Source organism: Botryllus schlosseri, chromosome 13 (assembly GCF_051294905.1).
Source record: "Botryllus schlosseri isolate E-star chromosome 13, Bs_hap1, whole genome shotgun sequence".
NCBI classification, from domain to species: domain Eukaryota; kingdom Metazoa; phylum Chordata; class Ascidiacea; order Stolidobranchia; family Styelidae; genus Botryllus; species Botryllus schlosseri.
The window spans coordinates 19,489,057-19,509,227 of NC_137248.1; the positions used below are offsets into that span (position 1 = coordinate 19,489,057).

Here is a 20,171-nt window from a genome sequence, read left to right on the forward strand (position 1 = left end):
GTGTGGGAAAGTGTAGTAGATACTGACTGATAAGTATCATCGGTGTGAGATGGTCAACACTAAAAAGCTCATGTGATCCTCGTATTATCGACATTTACACATGAGCATGATCGTTATAAATTGATAATACCTTGTTAAATTTGTAAAATCAGGCACATAAATTTCATATTCGCATTCCCGTTAGCATTTGTAACCGCAGAAATTGAAGCCTATTCTTGGTACACGACCATGTTACACTGTCAGCTGTCTACGCTGCGGTTGTAAGTCAAGCACGCGTCTTCTTGGATGAAGTACGGTTTTTTGATGATAGAAATTCCCAGCGATAAAACAACTGACCAAATTATTTATACCAGATCCTTAATACAATCAAATACGACAATTAAATACACATCAAAGCCAAGTACAACCCTAACTACAATGATACAGCCCTAACTAATACGCGTCAAATATCACTCCTTTTAGCACAGAGCGCTGTTACAAATGAATCAAGCACGTGTCTCGTGTAGTTGTGAAATACAATAAACCATTTATGTGTCACAATCAAGAAGCAGTGGCGTATGGCGAACTCATTAAAGGGTGAAATTCTGCGGCAACAGCATTCAATCAATCGGTTTCAAGTCATAGCATAAAGTTTGTGTTTTTACCTTACAGGACCTCGAATTTCGTAACTCCATATAACTTACGCAGTAAGAAAAAGACAGTAAGCAAGCAGCCAGCCACAACCAGCAGCCAGCCAGCCACAACCAGCAGCCAACCAGCCACAACCAGCAGCCAGCCGGCCACAACCAGCCAGCCAACCAGCAGCCAGCCAGCCACCACAGGCCACAAGCCGCCACCTAAACGTGAGTGACTTTGTTCGTGTTACATTTAAAGTAATTGTTATCGAACTGGGGTCCGCAAACCAATTATGGAGGATGACAAAGCACCTTCCGAAAAATTGACACAAACCCGAAAATTACTTTTGAAATATTATTATTATTATGCAACTTATATTTAAAACCAAACTGGACGGTACCCAAAATTAGATCGATAATCGACCCAAATTATAGTATTTTTGAGCAGAGCTATTCAAAGTCAAAATTATTGTGTCACCACATCTTTTGAGGTGATTGTGATAGACCAATGGATGTACCCAATCTCAAACAAAATACGCATGATTTTGTAGAATTGAGTGACTGTAGTCTCCATTATTTGGGTAAAGCTTATGATTGTTGGGATTCTTTAGCCTAGGGGTTTGCAACCTGCTGGTGCATTATGGAATGTTGATTGGCCAGGACACACCAAGACAGACGAAGGTCTTACCGACATGCGACTTCGTAATGTGATGATTACCAATGGCTTGCTTGAATCCAACCCAGTGTAAAGCCTTGGTTATTGCTCTTGACTGCGAGCGAATTCCCAGGGACATTAGTTTCACCGTTATATCTGATCACATGGGCCGAAAGAGGATTATAAATTCTTGCAAAACAGATAGTAATCACAAAATGGGCTAGGCGTAGTGATTCCAGTACTCGAATCTGCCTCGAGTAATTCTTGATACCCGATAATTTATATTTTGAAACGTTGAACGAGTCATCAGTGGAATGAAATAGGGATTGCTGTGTTCCTACATCGGGGTTGCACTCTTTTATGTGAATCGATGACATTCTATTCAGAGGATGCAGCTGCTCAACAAAAGGACAACTCAGAGGCATCAAACGTCACGTAAGTAACTGCTAGCTTACTATATCGTCATTTTATACCGCAATACACAATTTTAACTTTGGTGTTCCTATTATGCGCAAGAATGATTTCTAATTCTCATACAGTAAGACGGTAAAGCATGTGAGACAAAAGAAATTATATCGTTTGCGATACCCCGCCAATAACAGTCAGTTATAGGTGTAATGTGTTGCTGACAAGACGTCCTGGACGATTTGTAAGTTTTGCACCACAATTTCATCAATCCTATAATGAATAACCGTTCGGCACCGGATGGAATTTTCAAAAAAGTTTACTCACTTTTTCAAAATCGAAAACTTAATCTTCCTGGGGTTCCGGGTTGGAGACGATGCCGTTTAAGCTTATGCTCATTAGTAATTGTGATGAAAGAGGGTAACCACGATACTGAATGACATCGAATATCATTCGACGTTGGTGCATGTGAAATTGATTTCCGCTATTAGAAGATGTGTGTCAAGGCTTGAGTCATAAAAGATGCGATAGGTTTGAACCACCCTAAATCGACGACATCATCGAAGAGATTCAATAACAACTTAGACACTTAACTTGCGGAAATCGTCGCCGAGGCTACGTAATACGTGTTGATGTGCGCTCGTATTTAATTGTTCACGGGAGATCAGGGACTCGGTAATTGATAGCACTTCCGGACTTGTTGGCAAGCTTATGATACCGGTACTCGTAAGTTCGTCAATATGAGGAGATTGTGTAATCGTCATTTACACATGCACTTAACCCTAATGAATTGATGCTATTAGTGAACTCGAACTCGTCCCTTATATTTCAAACCCCCTTATTTTTTGGCTGGCCACCTGTACGGCTTCGCTCAAACATGAAACAATCTAGAAATGCTGCACCTGGACACGAGTAAGCAAAGATGGCCAGTACTGAACTATTTCTACTTTTTCAGACTACTAGAATAGACTTTGTCGACTTACTTTATTACTCCAGTGGTTATGATTATCGACTAGTTCTACTTCCATAGTTTTCAGTTTCATATGCTAACTAGGCCTAGTTTAACCAGGAGTCTATTAGTATAAGTCAAGATGCAAATGTGTAATGCTAATACTTGAGACACAATATTCACCGAATATAGCCTGAATGAGGTGTCGAATAGTCGAAACGATTCGCCCAGGTCTAATAATAATCAATCGCCATATAAGCAACATTACAATGCTAGTGTTCGCGTTCTTTGCTGTCCGTCTTCTCATGTGGACAAAATAGAATATCTCTACTCAGAGCAGGATTTTTCTGGACTTTTCACTAGACACAGTTGGGTCATTAGTGTTGGACACTGTACTGCATTCTGCCATAAACATAAATTTTACAGCATCAACCGTAACGCAAGATCAATTTCGCATCTGATACACAAGAATGTTTCCTTCCAAATTTAACCGGTTAAAAAATATTGCAAGGCTGCCATAGAAGCGAGAGTCTGTGGTATGCTGCTACTGTCAGTGAGCCTGCAACACGTAACAAAATTGAAAAATTCCAACTTTTTCGGTGAGTTGTCATGTCAAAAATGGTATGACTCACATCCAGCCCGACATACGCATCAGCTAGGAGCGAGATATAGATATAGCCTACAAGTAATTCATGTAATATAAAAATGACATGTAGTGTAACATGAATAATTTGTGTTATTGAGACAATGACATCATGTTTCAGCTCCTTGATCCGGGAACAGGAAGATAACCCTCCTAAGGTGAGTGATGCCATGAGCCGATGTTGATTGAATGTCTCGACTCTATGTTGCATATAGCAGTGCTTGTCAAACTGGGATGCGAAGCGCTTCTCGTTAATTGGTCGTGGCCGCGCACAACACTGATAAAATAAGACTTACGGAATTGCAACTGAATATTAACGTCAGAATGTTCATTTCAAAAAGACGGGGCTGTGCTACGCGGGTCATTGTATTGCTTCTGATTTGATTAAGTGTTCAGCAGCATTACGAAGTACATTGCTTAATTGTAAATCGATCAATTCACCAGCCAGCCTAGCCGAATTCTGGGTATGCCGCATACCTAAAAAAATTCCTAGGTATGCGCGGCATACCTGAGTTCAACGACTATGATTCACAATTTCACACCAATAGCCAACATTCCATGGGATAAATCATGTTTTGTTCATGTGGTGTAATAATGACAGGTTATTATGGTGTTATAATGATTTGTGTTGTGTTATTATTCGGTTATCTCTGTTACACTATATGCTAACTGTCTGTTATGGTATGTCGTTCAGCACAATTTGGGTCAATTCCAACCAGTAGCGGTAGAGTGAACCAGATTGAAATCCCAATCATCTTTGAAAATATAGCATTTCCTGCAGTGAGTTACGACCACCACAACAAATCATTGAGTTACACTCATGTTTGAAGGGAGAGGTATGTCTTTTTTAAGACAATTTCATCTTTTAGATGTCTGACGAAAAACAGAAGCCTCTGAGGAAGCTGAAGTCATGGCTCGAAACGGCTGGTCAGTTTAGTGGGAGCCCTGGGAAATGTAAGTGCCGCGGCAGTAAAGTTTTCTCTCTGCGTCGGACCGATGGCATCGTACTTCTAGTTTTTCCATGTTTGCCCGACCTCGACCGTTTTTTGATCAAGTGCTTGTGTTGTGCAAAGAGAAATCCGGACTGCTCAATTGCACTTGCACTGTTGTTATTTTTGTTCAGATAAGAAAGTCAGCCCTCGACGACTTGGTGGCGTAAGTGGTCCATATACGAAAAACATACCACGAAGAGCTCTGGGCCAAAGGCGTCGCCATTTTTGCTTCTTTGGTAACTTTCTAAAGTTGTACTGTAATAGTTGATTGCCAGACATGTAAGAATGCGACACAACGAAAAACAACAATGGATCATGGAACACTTCACCTTGTGTCAATTAAGCATGCCAGTGACCGAAGACTGTGAATGGAAATCGATATTGCTCTTTACTGTTTTTGATAAAATATTTAATCATCATCATTTTTTAATACTTCTGTCAAATCAATCCACCTAAAGATCGCGATATAATGAAGAGATAGAAGGGTCCCGAAACGACTTCGAGTAGTCTTCTAATCAGACACTCACACTGGATTAAGGAAAAGATAGCTTGAAAGGAAGCGACAAAAATGAATGCTGCATGTGTCGGTAGGCGAGGTCTATAAATCAGTATGTGGTCCAGTAATTTTGCGGGCTGACTAGTATTGATTTAGTAGAAGTTGCTTGTAATTCAATTCGAATGTTGGATAGCCAGCGAGATGCTGTTTCACACTACATGCCTGGCATACTTGATAAAGAGATGCGTCTTGTATTCCATCCTGATCACATGCGGCTTGTTCTGCGCAAGTGTTCGCTTTTGATTTCGAGGTGAAGTACTTGTTGAAATTTGTGGGACAGTGATCACAATGGAACTGATAGATATACTTGGTAATTTCTAGCTTCCTCATGTCTTCTATGTTCGGAACACCAAATAATTTGAGTAGCGATCTATCAGTTGCACATTCAGGCCGTCTTGGGGCCATTGCAATGATACGGGGAATCCGATGTTGTAGTTTTTGCAGTGGGTCAATTGTATTCTTGCAGGCAGCACCCAAGCAAAGAATTCCATATTGTAACTTTGATTTTTCAGGAGATGAACCCTCAACATCCCAAGGATTTAAGAGTGCTCCCATCACTCACGGGTTAGTGACATTTTTTTTTCTCGTAAAGTAAATATATATGTTATATCATAGTACTACCAAATCAATGACCTATTTTGAAGTGAATTATCTTATCAAGGCAGATCTCTTGAAGGTTTGTTAACAAAAAGACAATATGTTCAAAATCCTAGTTAGGGAAGTAATGCCTTTTCATGTAGAATTGAACTATGTCGTATCATGGCAACGAATACACTGGTCTTGAAATTTCAAGTTGCATCGTTCCTTGTTTAAAGATTGTATTACGTAGTGCCATATTCATCTTAGTTCCCACCAAATGATCACATCATCCTTGCCAATTTTGCAATGATGCCATGATTTGTTCCCCCATAGTCTAGGTATCAAACTAGGACCTTGAAACTTGTTGCTGCCCATTTGCTAATTGCAGTTTCGAGTATTTTTTAGGTGTTTTTTTCTCTACATTTCTGCCTTGTTCACTTTTCACGTGGTAAGAAATAAACCAGACACAACGTAACTTCCATCTTGCACCAGGTCATCGTCGAACATTACGTTGAGCTCGGCGTTGCGCGATTATTTTGCTGGAATTGGAGACATATTTGAGGGGATAGGTCAGGAGGCGACTACGCCTAGGTGAGGGTGTTGTTTATAAATTTTTGTTGCAACATTTAACGGTGAAATTCAACCCCGATGTGAAAAACAGGTGATTAATTGCGATTTCTGTGGTTGGAAACTTGACATGAGTCGATCAGTGCGAGATTAAATGGCCGCACTGTGTCCCGTGAGGCCGCACACAGACTTGGACTAATCCAGTGTTCCGATATGGCTAATTAGAGATCACTTACTTGTGAAATGTTTCAATTCTGTATTATGCTGTCTAATCTCATTTCTGATTCTTCAAATGCTACAGGAGAACTGTGTAGTGCGAAACATGCCAAGATTGCAGCGCAAACATTTGCTAGTCTAGACAATTTGTAAGTTTCGCACCACAATCTCATCAATCACTAACGATTAAGGACATACTTTTTTGATTACAAGTCCGAGGTGGGATGCTGTTATTAATGATTGAATCACACCCACTTCAATGTATATTCGACAATGTTACTACCCTATCTCAGCAGACGGTTATTATATATCATATCAATTGCATATTGAATATTTCCGTCTGAAATTGTGGGGTTGTCTTCAAAAATGAGGCAAAACAAATTTGACCCAATTCCAACTACTAGACGCGGAGTTATTTGAGTGTTTCCTTGATAATTTTCGGACCATCCTTTACCTCCAGATTACCATTGATGATTTTTTGTGGTGATGTGTCATAACTCACTACAAGAAATTGATATTAGAAAAAAAAACATACATTCGTTACACGTTTCATTGGACTAAATCATCGCAAATTCTATCGGCACATAACAGATTATGCCATGAACGTTCAGATTTCTGAAATACTTTCACTGGCAAACTTATCATATTGTTGATTGGTCACCAGCTTGATCGGCGGATGTGTTGATTATTAAAATTATTAATTTATTATTAAAATAAAAATCAGATGCAAGTCTTGTTTTGTCTGCAGGTCTGGCTTGCCGACTAACGCACCAGAGCGCCCAGTTCCAGTAAAAGCTGGCAGTGGCAGAAAAGCTGGAACAAACACAAGGTTTTTCGAACATTATTGTAAATTATGGCTAGGTCTAGTTCTCCATGAGCTTACGTACCCGGGGCTACTTCATGCGGTTTTATGATGGAGTGGATAGAAACTCGACACAAAACTATTTTCTGCTAAACGATAACTAAATTGGCCTAAATAGCTTTTACATCTAGAAATGTACATGTTATTTAATCCTACTCTTTCTGATATAGTTGGTTAACAGTAAAAGCTAATGTGATCCTTGTTTTAACGGCATTGACACATGAGCAATTTGTAAAATTGGGCAAAAGATTTCATATTCGGGTCCTTGTTTGCATTCAGTCTATCGGTTTCAAATCATAGCCTAAAGTTTCATTTTAACTTTACAGGACGTCTAACCGTTGCAACTTACCGAGCAAAAAAAACCAGGCTGCCACCACCAACCCGCAGCCAGCGGCAACAAGCGGTCTGCAGCCACCGCCTTCGATACGTGAGTGTCTTTGTTTGTGTCACCTTCTCAAGCAGAGGTTCTCAAACTGGGGTCCGCAAACAAATTATTTAGGACCGGATTGCACCTTCGTAAAAATAGACACAAACTTGGAAATTACTTCTGTAGTATAGAAATTGTTATGCAACGGATTTTACAAACCAAACTCGAAGGTGCCCAAAATCAGATCGTTAATCTGCCCAAATTATAGTATGGAGTTGTTCAAAGTGAAATTATGCTGTCACAACAGTTTTTATGGTGATTGTGATAGGAATATGGATGTACGTACGCAATGTTGAACAAAATACGTATAATTTTATAGAATTAAGTAACTGCTTACAACTATGAGCGTATTCCATATTGTAACTTTGATTTTTCAGATGATGAACCCTCAGCATCAGTAATTCAGAGCGCCCCCATCACTACACTACACGGGTAAGGGCAGTTTTTTTCTCGTAAAGTAGATATATATGTCGTTATATGATAGTTCTACCAAATCAATGAACTATTTTGAAGTGAATTATTTTGTTTAGGCAGATCTCTGTTACTCTCTTCTACTATTGGTTGGCTTTCCGGAAAATTATCCATTTACAAGTGAAAAGAGATGAGACGCATGAGTATTTTTGTTAAGGTTTCGAGGGACAAATTGATAGCTTTATACTCCTCTTTCATCTTGGTAGAATGACCAATTGGTACTGGAGAAAATGTATTTCCATTGTGTAAAAGTACAATTTTTAGGCTTGACAAACTCATTTTTTAACAAACAAAGTTCGCGCATCAGGTCATAAGATGGAAAAACTGACAACGACCTGAGTGTTGATCATAATCAATTATCTATTTATGCACAGTTTATACGTGAAAAAATTTAAATGCAACATGTGACAGAATTGAAAATTTCCAACATTCGGTTAGGTGAGAGATTACAAATAGTATGATTCACGCAGCCCAATATATGCATCGATGAGGAGCGAGATATGGATATATAAGTTATTCATGTAATATAAAAATAGCATTGAGTGTAACTTGAATTTGTGTTTTAATACAATATCATGATGTTTCAGTTCCTCAATCCGGGTGGATGAAAATGAGAAGAATGCTCCTGAGGTGAGGCATGCCATGAGCCGATGTTGATTGAAACGTTTGGGCTACCAACAACTTGATAAAATTGTTATGTTGGTTAGAAATAATCTGCACATAAAATTTGGCTCAATTCCAACCTGTCGAATCGTGGCTAGGAGAGTGTGAGAGTGGGTTACCTCGCTCACATAAGCGGCAGCAGGTAATGCCGTAAACGAAAATTCATTGCGATTCGTTCAATATAACACAATCGCGGTTTATGCCGATACATGCCAGACTGAATTCTAGGTATACTGCATACCTAAAAAATGTTTAGGTATGCGTGGCGCCTATGCCTACAGTGTATGTCGTTCAGCTCAATTTGGGTAAATTCCAACCAGTGGGGGTGGAGTGAACCAAATTGAAATCCCGATCATTTTTAAAAATATGGCATTTCTTGTAGTGAGTTATGACACATCACCACAAAAAATCATCAATGGTAATCTGGAGGTAAAGGATGGTCCGAAAATTATCAAGCAAACACTCAAATAATTCCGCGTCTAGTAGTTGGAATTGGGTCAAATTTGTTTTGCCTCATTTTTGAAGACAACCCCACAATTTCAGACTGAAAAATTCAAAAATTTTTTTAAATTTTTTCCTATTAATTGAAAATTTTCATTGGCTCTGCGGTGCCTTATGCTTGTTGGATTGAACCAAATTTGCTGTGCAGCGATTTTTAGGGTAACCTGACAATTTAATCCATGAATATCTGGAATGCGCAAAAAAGTTATTTTGAATAACCATAACGTCCACTTATACGTGAAGGCATAGGCATGCCTTTTTTAACATGTTTCCATCTTTAAGATGCCTGCCTGTGAGAAGAGGTCGTTGGGCGGATGGCTGGAGTCCGCTGGTCGTTATAGCCCTCCTAAATGTGAGTGCATCATAAGTTTCTCTCGCGACAGTTGGCATTGTATTGCTAGCTTTTCCAAGTTTTCCCGACCTCTACCCTTTTTTGATCAAGTGCTTGCGTCGTGCGAAAAGAAATCTGAACTGCTCAATTGCGCTTGCACTGTTGTTATTTTTGTTCAGATCAGAAAGTCAGCCCTCGAAGTCATGGTGGCCTGCCACGAAGAGAGGGCCAAAGGAAAAAGCGTCGGTTCTTTTCCTTCTTTGGTAACTTTCTAAAGTTGTACTGTGATTGTTGATTGCCAGACATGTAAGAATGCGACACAACGAAAACCGACAGTGGATCATGGAACACTTCACTTTGTGTCAATTAAGCGTGCCAGTGACCGAAGATTGTGTGAATGGAAATCGATATTGCTCTTTAATGTTTTTGATTGAATATTTAATCACCGTCATTTTAATACTTCTGTCAAATCAATCCACCTAAAGATCGCGATATAATCAAGAGATAGAAGGGTTCCAAAACGACTTCGAGTAGTCTTCTAATCAGACACTCACACTGGATTAAGGAGAAGATAACTTAAAAGGAAGCGGCAGAAATGAATGCGGCATGTGTCGGTAGGCGAGGTCGATAAATCAAAATGTGGTCCAGTAATTTTGAGGGCTGACTAGTATTGATTCAGTAGAAGTTGCTTGCAATTCAATTCGAATGTTGGTTAGCCAGTGAGAGGCTGTTTCACACTACATGACTGATATACTTGTAAGAGAGATGCGTTTCCATGTATTCCATTCTGATCACATGCGACTTGTTCTGCGCACGTGTGCGCTTTTGATTTCGAGGTGAAGTAGTTGTTGGAATTTGTGGGACAGTGATCACAATGGAACTGATCGATAAACTTGGTAATTTCTAGCTTCCTCATGTCTCGTAAGTTTGGAACACCAAATATTTTGAGTAGCGATCTATATGTTGCTCATTCAGGCCCTCTTGGGGCCATTGCAACGATACGCGGAATCCGATGTTGTAGTTTTTGCAGTGGGTAAATTGCATTCTTGCAGGCAGCAACCAAGCAAATGATTCCATATTGTAACTTTGATTTTTCAGAAGATGAACCCTCAATGTCCGAAGCAATTAAGAATGCCACCAGCATTCACGGGTTAGTGACGTTCTTTTTTCTCGTAAAGTAGATATATATGTCGTTATATGATAGTTCTACCAAATCAATGACCTATTTTGAAGCGAATTATATCGTTGAGCCTGATCTCTGATGCTCCCTCCTGAAGGTCCGTTAACAAAAAGACAATATGTTCAAAATCTGACTTAGGGAAGTAATGTCTTTTCATTTAGAATCGAACTATGTCGTGTCACGAATAGAGCCCCCACGATTACCGTGGTCTTGAAATTTCAAGTTATCGAATGGAATGCCTCATTTAGAAGTGGGGTCATGGAGCTGAATCCGATTTTGTGCTAGTGATTGCTGTCATGAAACTCGGTTTCGTAAATGGATCAAAATTCAACTTTCGCTAGTGACATTACGGTGAACAGGAACAGATCAAATATTGTTGGTAGACCTGGGCTGTTGTAGAACAGAATGACAGAGTTTTCGGTGAACTGTGATCTAATAATTCTCAATCTACACCCAATCTGTACATCTTTTCGGCATTTGAACTTGTATGTAGAGTGTGAACACAACCATTTTTAGTTGCTAGTCGTTTTCATCGTTTTTGATTTGAAGATTGTGTTCAGTAGTGCCATATTCATCCTAGTTTCCAATAAATGTTCACTTCACCGCTGCCAATTTTGCAATGACGCGATGATTTTCTCCCCTATAGCCAGAAGATCAAACTAGGTTCTTGTAACTTGTTTCGGCCCATTTGATAATGTTTCGAGTAACTTGAGGTTTTTTTCCTCTTCATTTCTGCCTTGTTCACTTTTCACACGGTTGAAAATAAACCAGTCACATCGTAATTTCCATTTTACAGCGGGTTACCGCCAAACCTGTTGAACTCGCCCGTTGGTTATTGCTTTGGTGACATGGAAGACCTATTCCAAGGGCTTGGACCGGAGGCCACTACGTCTAGGTGAGGGTGTTGCTTAGACTATAAATTTTTGTTGCAACATTTGACAGTGAAATTCAACGGTGATTTGAAAACCTTTGAGTAATTGCGATTTCTGCGGTTGCATGCTATTGACATCAGTCGATTAATGTGAGATTTGATGGCTTTTCTGTGTCGCGCGTTTATGTTTAGGCAATGAGGCTACTTGATGCGCATTATATAGCAATTCCACCTGTAGAAATGATGCAAACTCGTCCCAAAACTAATTCGGACAGTTCAAAAAGATTAAAATACATTAATTTTGCCAGCACTAAACATTAGGTATACAAACGCACAGTGCGGAAATGATTTCTAATTCATATACAGTAAGAAATTGAAGCAGCATGACACATGTGAGGCAAAGAAATGATATCGCTGGAGATGTCTGGCCAATCAATGTTGGATGTGATTTTGTGCTGATGGACATATGTAAGTTTCGCACCACAATCTCATCAATCCCTATTGATTCAGGACACGCTTTTTAATTATGACTCAAAAGTGGAATTCTGTTATTATTGATTGCATCACACGCACTTCAATGTATATTCGACTATGATATTACCCTATCTCAGCTGATCGTTATTATATAACATCAGTTCAAACTGCATGCATCGGGTCTAGGATCACCAGAGATTAGAAAAAAAAACATACATTCGTTACACGTTTCATTGGACTTAATCATCGCAAATTCTATCGGCACAACAGAATATGCCATGAACGTTCAGATTTCTGAAATACTTTCACTGGCAAACTTATCATATTGTTGATTGGTCACCAGCTTGATCGGCGGATGTGTTGATTATTAAAATTATTATTTTATTATTAAAATAAAAATCAGATGCAAGTCTTGTTTTGTCTGCAGGTCTGGCTTGCCGACTAACGCACCAGAGCGCCCAGTTCCAGTAAAAGCTGGCAGTGGCAGAAAAGCTGGAACAAGCACAAGGTTTTTCGAACATTATTGTAAATTATGGCTAGGTCTAGTTCTCCATGAGCTTACGCAGGGGCGTATCCAGAGCGCGAAAAAAGGGGGGGTTTTGCGTTACGAAATTGGCTATTGTGACGTCATCATTACGATCACTCGTCTCCACGCCATGGCGAATATTTAATACATTATAGTTTAATAATAAACAGAGATTTGCGGTGAGTGGGAGATGTACGAATACGATACGGACATTGCCTGAAAATCGCGTTTCTTTTACGGTATGATTGAAAGAAATTCGTAAATGCTCACATTTAGTCATAAGCTGGCAAACGCCGCCCGTCTTCAAGCGCCTAGTTCCGGTCAGAGATGCGCGATTTTGTTGGGTTTCGACGATATTATGCGCACGGTCGGTAGTATCGCAGCGGACGAACAAGCGCGGAATAGGGCGGTAGCATAAACGAGGGCGATCGCCACAGAGAGGTGTGGTGTGAACAGTGTACGTCGTACACGAATGTGTGCTTTTCGATGGCTTTACTAGCCATACGGCTGAGCGTGTAGTACGCGCGAAGATAATTAGACCTTAATTTGCAAGCACGCAAGTCAGTCAACTAATACAGAGTACACACTTGGATAATAACTTGATCGACAGAGAAACTTGTCAGCGGATATAATTAGGTTAACTGTACTACTAGGCCTACTCAATTCTCCCGTTCGGCGACAACATAGGCCTGTATTTGGACGACAGCAAGCCACCTAACAATCGGGAACGTAGATTGCTAGACTTGTATTTTGAAATGTGAATGTCAATCCTAGGTCATTTCTCGCCAATAATGGCGAATACAACGTGGATTTGAGAATAGCATTGTCGTACTGGTGCCGTCGTGTCTGCGTCTCGCTGATCAAACAACACGCCGCGTGCAATTCTTAATTAGGATTTCAAGGCGAGCAGGTGCAGCGAATTCGCGAGCAATGTTGATTGCCGACTACTTCGTCTTTGCAATTACGTATCGCGTCGGCCAATTAGATTAGATTTTCCTAAAATGCGTCTCTCGTTTTAGCAAGGCGAGAGAGAAATCGAGGGAAGAAAGTTGAGAACGTCAGCAATTGCCACAGCTGAAATGTAGCTGAACAATCGCAGAATTCGTATGGAATAAGCGAATTATAATGACCTATTTTATCCTTTCGACTAATTCGGCGCATAATTCCAATATTTTGTAGGGGTGTTAGTCCCCTTAAATAACATTAAGACGCCATATTCGGCTTCTCATACGTAAAAACGAATATGTTAAACTAACAAATTAGCAAATATTAGAGGACATCAATTTTTAGGATTTTGAAAAGGGGGGGTTCCGACCCCCTAAAACCCCCCCCCTGGATACGCCACTGAGCTTACGTACCCGGGGCTACTTCATGCGGTTTTATGATGGAGTGGATAGAAACTTGACACAAAACTATTTTCTGCTAAACGATAACTAAATTGGCCTAAATAGCTTTTGCATCTAGAAATGTACATGTTATTTAATCCTACTCTTTCTGATATAGTTGGTTAACAGTAAAACTAATGTGATCCTTGTTTTAACGGCATTTACACATGAGCAATTTGTAAAATTGTGCAAAAGATTTCATATTCGGGTCCTTGTTTGCATTCAGTCTATCGGTTTCAAATCATAGCCTAAAGTTTCATTTTAACTTTACAGGAGGTCTAACCGTTGCAACTTACCGAGCAAAAAAAACCAGGCTGCCACCACCAGCCCGCAGCCAGCGGCAACAAGCGGTCTGCAGCCACCGCCTTCGATACGTGAGTGTCTTTGTTTGTGTCACCTTCTCAAGCAGAGGTTCTCAAACTGGGGTCCGCAAACCAATTATTTAGAACCGGATTGCACCTTCGTAAAAATAGACACAAACTTGGAAATTACTTCTGTAGTATAGAAATTGTTATGCAACGGATTTTACAAACCAAACTCGAAGGTGCCCAAAATCAGATCGTTAATCTGCCCAAATTATAGTATGGAGTTGTTCAAAGTGAAATTATGCTGTCACAACAGTTTTTATGGTGATTGTGATAGGAATATGGATGTACGTACGCAATGTTGAACAAAATACGTATAATTTTATAGAATTAAGTAACTGCTTACAACTATGAGCGTATTCCATATTGTAACTTTGATTTTTCAGATGATGAACCCTCAGCATCAGCAATTCAGAGCGCCCCCATCACTACACTACACGGGTAAGGGCAGTTTTTTTCTCGTAAAGTAGATATATATGTCGTTATATGATAGTTCTACCAAATCAATGAACTATTTTGAAGTGAATTATTTTGTTTAGGCAGATCTCTGTTACTCTCTTCTACTAATGGTTGGCTTTCCGGAAAATTATCCATTTACAAGTGAAAAGAGATGAGACGCATGAGTATTTTTGTTAAGGTTTCGAGGGACAAATTGATAGCTTTATACTCCTCTTTCATCTTGGTAGAATGACCAATTGGTACTGGAGAAAATGTATTTCCATTGTGTAAAAGTACAATTTTTAGGCTTGACAAACTCATTTTTTAACAAACAAAGTTCGCGCATCAGGTCATAAGATGGAAAAACTGAGAACGACCTGAGTGTTAATCATAATCAATTATCTATTTATGCACAGTTTATACGTGAAAAAATTTAAATGCAAGATGTGACAAAATTGAAAATTTCCAACATTCGGTTAGGTGAGAGATTACAAATAGTATGATTCACGCAGCCCAATATATGCATCGATGAGGAGCGAGATATGGATATATAAGTTATTCATGTAATATAAAAATAGCATTGAGTGTAACTTGAATTTGTGTTTTAATACAATATCATGATGTTTCAGTTCCTCAATCCGGGTGGATGAAAATGAGAAGAATGCTCCTGAGGTGAGGCATGCCATGAGCCGATGTTGATTAAAACGTTTGGGCTACCAACAACTTGATAAAATTGTTATGTTGGTTAGAAATAATCTGCACATAAAATTTGGCTCAATTCCAACCTGTCGAATCGTGGCTAGGAGAGTGTGAGAGTGGGTTACCTCGCTCACATAAGCGGCAGCAGGTAATGCCGTAAACGAAAATTCATTGCGATTCGTTCAATATAACACAATCGCGGTTTATGCCGATACATGCCAGACTGAATTCTAGGTATAGTGCATACCTAAAAAAATGTCTAGGTATGCTTGGCGCCTATGCCTACAGTGTATGTCGTTCAGCTCAATTTGGGTAAATTCCAACCAGTGGGGGTGGAGTGAACCAAATTGAAATCCCGATCATATTTAAAAATATGGCATTTCTTGTAGTGAGTTATGACACATCACCACAAAAAATCATCAATGGTAATCTGGAGGTAAAGGATGGTCCGAAAATTATCAAGGAAACACTCAAATAACTCCGCGTCTATTAGTTGGAATTGGGTCAAATTTGTTTTGCCTCATTTTTGAAGACAACCCCACAATTTCAGACAAAAAAATTCAAAAAATTTTTGTAATTTTTTCCTAATAATTGAAAATTTTCATTGGCTCTGCGGTGCCTTATGCTTGTTGGATTGAACCAAATTTGCTGTGCAGCGATTTTTAGGGTAACCTGACAATTTAATCCATGAATATCTGGAATGCGGAAAAAAGTTATTTTGAATAACCATAACGTCCACTTATACGTGAAGGCATAGGCATGCCTTTTTTAACATGTTTCCATCTTTAAGATGCCTGCCTGTGAGAAGAGGTCGTTGAGCGGATGGCTGGAGTCCGCTGGTCGTTATAGCCCTCCTAAATGTGAGTGCATCATAAGTTTCTCTCGCGACAGTTGGCATTGTATTGCTAGCTTTTCCAAGTTTTCCCGACCTCTACCCTTTTTTGATCAAGTGCTTGCGTTGTGCGAAAAAAAATCCGGACTGCTCAATTGCGCTTGCACTGTTGTTATTTTTGTTCAGATCAGAAAGTCAGCCCTCGACGTCATGGTGGCCTGCCACGAAGAGAGGGCCAAAGGAAAAAGCGTCGGTTCTTTTCCTTCTTTGGTAACTTTCTAAAGTTGTACTGTAATTGTTGATTGCCAGACATGTAAGAATGCGACACAACGAAAAACGACAGTGGATCATGGAACACTTCACTTTGTGTCAATTAAGCGTGCCAGTGACCGAAGATTGTGTGAATTGAAATCGATATTTCTCTTTAATGTTTTTGATTGAATATTTAATCACCGTCATTTTAATACTTCTGTCAAATCAATCCACCTAAAGATCGCGATATATATCAAGAGATAGAAGGGTTCCGAAACGACTTCGAGTAGTCTTCTAATCAGACACTCACACTGGATTAAGGAGAAGATAACTTAAAAGGAAGCGGCAGAAATGAATGCGGCATGTGTCGGTAGGCGGGGTCGATAAATCAAAATGTGGTCCAGTAATTTTGAGGGCTGACTAGTATTGATTCAGTAGAAGTTGCTTGCAATTCAATTCGAATGTTGGTTAGCCAGTGAGAGGCTGTTTCACACTACATGACTGCTATACTTGTAAGAGAGATGCGTTTTCATGTATTCCATTCTGATCACATGCGACTTGTTCTGCGTACGTGTGCGCTTTTGATTTCGAGGTGAAGTAGTTGTTGGAATTTGTGGGACAGTGATCACAATGGAACTGATCGATAAACTTGGCAATTTCTAGCTTCCTCATGTCTCGTAAGTTTGGAACACCGAATATTTTGTGTAGCGATCTATATGTTGCACATTCAGGCCCTCTTGGGGCCATTGCAACGATACGCGGAATCCGATGTTGTAGTTTTTGCAGTGGGTAAATTGTATTCTTGCAGGCAGCAACCAAGCAAATGATTCCATATTGTAACTTTGATTTTTCAGAAGATGAACCCTCAATGTCCCAAGCAATTAAGAATGCCACCAGCATTCACGGGTTAGTGACGTTCTTTTTTCTCGTAAAGTAGATATATATGTCGTTATATGATAGTTCTACCAAATCAATGACCTATTTTGAAGCGAATTATATCGTTGAGCCTGATCTCTGATACTCCCTCCTGAAGGTTCGTTAACAAAAAGACTCTATGTTCAAAATCTGACTTAGGGAAGTAATGTCTTTTCATTTAGAATCGAACTATGTCGTGTCACGAATAGAGCCCCCACGATTACCGTGGTCTTGAAATTTCAAGTTATCGAATGGAATGCCTCATTTAGAAGTGGGGTCATGGAGCTGAATCCGATTTTGTGCTAGTGATTGCTGTCATGAAACTCGGTTTCATAAATGGATCAAAATTCAACTTTCGCTAGTGACATTACGGTGAACAGGAACAGATCAAATATTGTTGGTAGACCTGGGCTGTTGTAGAACAGAATGACAGAGTTTTCGGTGAACTGTGATCTAATAATTCTCAATCTACACCCAATCTGTACATCTTTTCGGCATTTGAACTTGTATGTAGAGTGTGAACACAACCATTTTTAGTTGCTAGTCGTTTTCATCGTTTTTGATTTGAAGATTGTGTTCAGTAGTGCCATATTCATCCTAGTTTCCAATAAATGTTCACTTCACCGCTGCCAATTTTGCAATGACGCGATGATTTTCTCCCCTATAGCCAGAAGATCAAACTAGGTTCTTGTAACTTGTTTCGGCCCATTTGATAATGTTTCGAGTAACTTGAGGTTTTTTTCCTCTTCATTTCTGCCTTGTTCACTTTTCACACGGTTAAAAATAAACCAGGCACATCGTAATTTCCATTTTACAGCGGGTTACCACCAAACCTGTTGAACTCGCCCGTTGGTTATTGCTTTGGTGACATGGAAGACCTATTAGAAGGGCTTGGACCGGAGGCCACTACGTCTAGGTGAGGGTTTTGCTTAGACTATACATTTTTGTTGCAACATTTGACAGTGAAATTCAACCCTGATTTGAAAACCTTTGAGTAATTGCGATTTCTGCGGTTGCAAGCTATTGACAACAGTCGATTAATGTGAGATTTGATGGCTTTTCTGTGTCGCGCGTTTATGTTTAGGCAATGAGGCTACTTGATGCGCATTATATAGCAATTCCACCTGTAGAAATGATGCAAACTCGTCCCAAAACTAATTCGGACAGTTCAAAAAGATTAAAATACATTAATTTTGCCAGCACTAAACATTAGGTATACAAACGCACAGTGCGGAAATGATTTCTAATTCATATACAGTAAGAAATTGAAGCAGCATGACACATGTGAGGCAAAGAAATGATATCGCTGGAGATGTCTGGCCAATCAATGTTGGATGTGATTTTGTGCTGATTGACATATGTAAGTTTCGCACCACAATCTCATCAATCCCTATTGATTCAGGACACGCTTTTTAATTATGACTCAAAAGTGGAATTCTGTTATTATTGATTGCATCACACGCACTTCAATGTATATTCGACTATGATATTACCCTATCTCAGCTGATCGTTATTATATAACATCAGTTCAAACTGCATGCATCGGGTCTAGGATCACCAGAGATTAGAAAAAAAAACATACATTCGTTACACGTTTCATTGGACTTAATCATCGCAAATTCTATCGGCACAACAGAATATGCCATGAACGTTCAGATTTCTGAAATACTTTCACTGGCAAACTTATCATATTGTTGATTGGTCACCAGCTTGATCGGCGGATGTGTTGATTATTAAAATTATTATTTTATTATTAAAATAAAAATCAGATGCAAGTCTTGTTTTGTCTGCAGGTCTGGCTTGCCGACTAACGCACCAGAGCGCCCAGTTCCAGTAAAAGCTGGCAGTGGCAGAAAAGCTGGAACAAGCACAAGGTTTTTCGAACATTATTGTAAATTATGGCTAGGTCTAGTTCTCCATGAGCTTACGCAGGGGCGTATCCAGAGCGCGAAAAAAGGGGGGGTTTTGCGTTACGAAATTGGCTATTGTGACGTCATCATTACGATCACTCGTCTCCACGCCATGGCGAATATTTAATACATTATAGTTTAATAATAAACAGAGATTTGCGGTGAGTGGGAGATGTACGAATACGATACGGACATTGCCTGAAAATCGCGTTTCTTTTACGGTATGATTGAAAGAAATTCGTAAATGCTCACATTTAGTCATAAGCTGGCAAACGCCGCCCGTCTTCAAGCGCCTAGTTCCGGTCAGAGATGCGCGATTTTGTTGGGTTTCGACGATATTATGCGCACGGTCGGTAGTATCGCAGCGGACGAACAAGCGCGGAATAGGGCGGTAGCATAAACGAGGGCGATCGCCACAGAGAGGTGTGGTGTGAACAGTGTACGTCGTACACGAATGTGTGCTTTTCGATGGCTTTACTAGCCATACGGCTGAGCGTGTAGTACGCGCGAAGATAATTAGACCTTAATTTGCAAGCACGCAAGTCAGTCAACTAATACAGAGTACACACTTGGATAATAACTTGATCGACAGAGAAACTTGTCAGCGGATATAATTAGGTTAACTGTACTACTAGGCCTACTCAATTCTCCCGTTCGGCGACAACATAGGCCTGTATTTGGACGACAGCAAGCCACCTAACAATCGGGAACGTAGATTGCTAGACTTGTATTTTGAAATGTGAATGTCAATCCTAGGTCATTTCTCGCCAATAATGGCGAATACAACGTGGATTTGAGAATAGCATTGTCGTACTGGTGCCGTCGTGTCTGCGTCTCGCTGATCAAACAACACGCCGCGTGCAATTCTTAATTAGGATTTCAAGGCGAGCAGG

At 39.8% G+C, this 20,171-nt stretch overlaps 1 protein-coding gene across 5 annotated transcripts in view; it reads left to right on the plus strand.

The window, feature by feature from the left end:
- LOC145453578 (uncharacterized) overlaps positions 1-20,171 on the plus strand; it is a 32,812-nt gene that overhangs the window by 6,106 nt on the left and 6,535 nt on the right. The window contains exons 7-30 of one of the 5 annotated variants that reach the window (XM_080331535.1): positions 652-842; positions 1,656-1,704; positions 3,388-3,424; positions 4,136-4,220; positions 4,390-4,494; positions 5,327-5,378; positions 5,886-5,984; positions 6,925-7,005; positions 7,365-7,465; positions 7,843-7,897; positions 8,524-8,566; positions 9,383-9,452; positions 9,611-9,694; positions 10,530-10,581; positions 11,408-11,506; positions 12,384-12,464; positions 14,141-14,241; positions 14,619-14,673; positions 15,300-15,342; positions 16,160-16,229; positions 16,388-16,471; positions 17,308-17,359; positions 18,186-18,284; positions 19,162-19,242. In XM_080331535.1, the coding sequence (XP_080187661.1) occupies positions 652-842; positions 1,656-1,704; positions 3,388-3,424; positions 4,136-4,220; positions 4,390-4,494; positions 5,327-5,378; positions 5,886-5,984; positions 6,925-7,005; positions 7,365-7,465; positions 7,843-7,897; positions 8,524-8,566; positions 9,383-9,452; positions 9,611-9,694; positions 10,530-10,581; positions 11,408-11,506; positions 12,384-12,464; positions 14,141-14,241; positions 14,619-14,673; positions 15,300-15,342; positions 16,160-16,229; positions 16,388-16,471; positions 17,308-17,359; positions 18,186-18,284; positions 19,162-19,242 (1,869 nt within the window). The remainder of the gene's footprint in view (positions 1-651; positions 843-1,655; positions 1,705-3,387; positions 3,425-4,135; positions 4,221-4,389; positions 4,495-5,326; positions 5,379-5,885; positions 5,985-6,924; positions 7,006-7,364; positions 7,466-7,842; positions 7,898-8,523; positions 8,567-9,382; positions 9,453-9,610; positions 9,695-10,529; positions 10,582-11,407; positions 11,507-12,383; positions 12,465-14,140; positions 14,242-14,618; positions 14,674-15,299; positions 15,343-16,159; positions 16,230-16,387; positions 16,472-17,307; positions 17,360-18,185; positions 18,285-19,161; positions 19,243-20,171) is intronic. The other 4 variants (XM_080331538.1, XM_080331536.1, XM_080331537.1 and 1 more) reach the window with 4 other exon arrangements.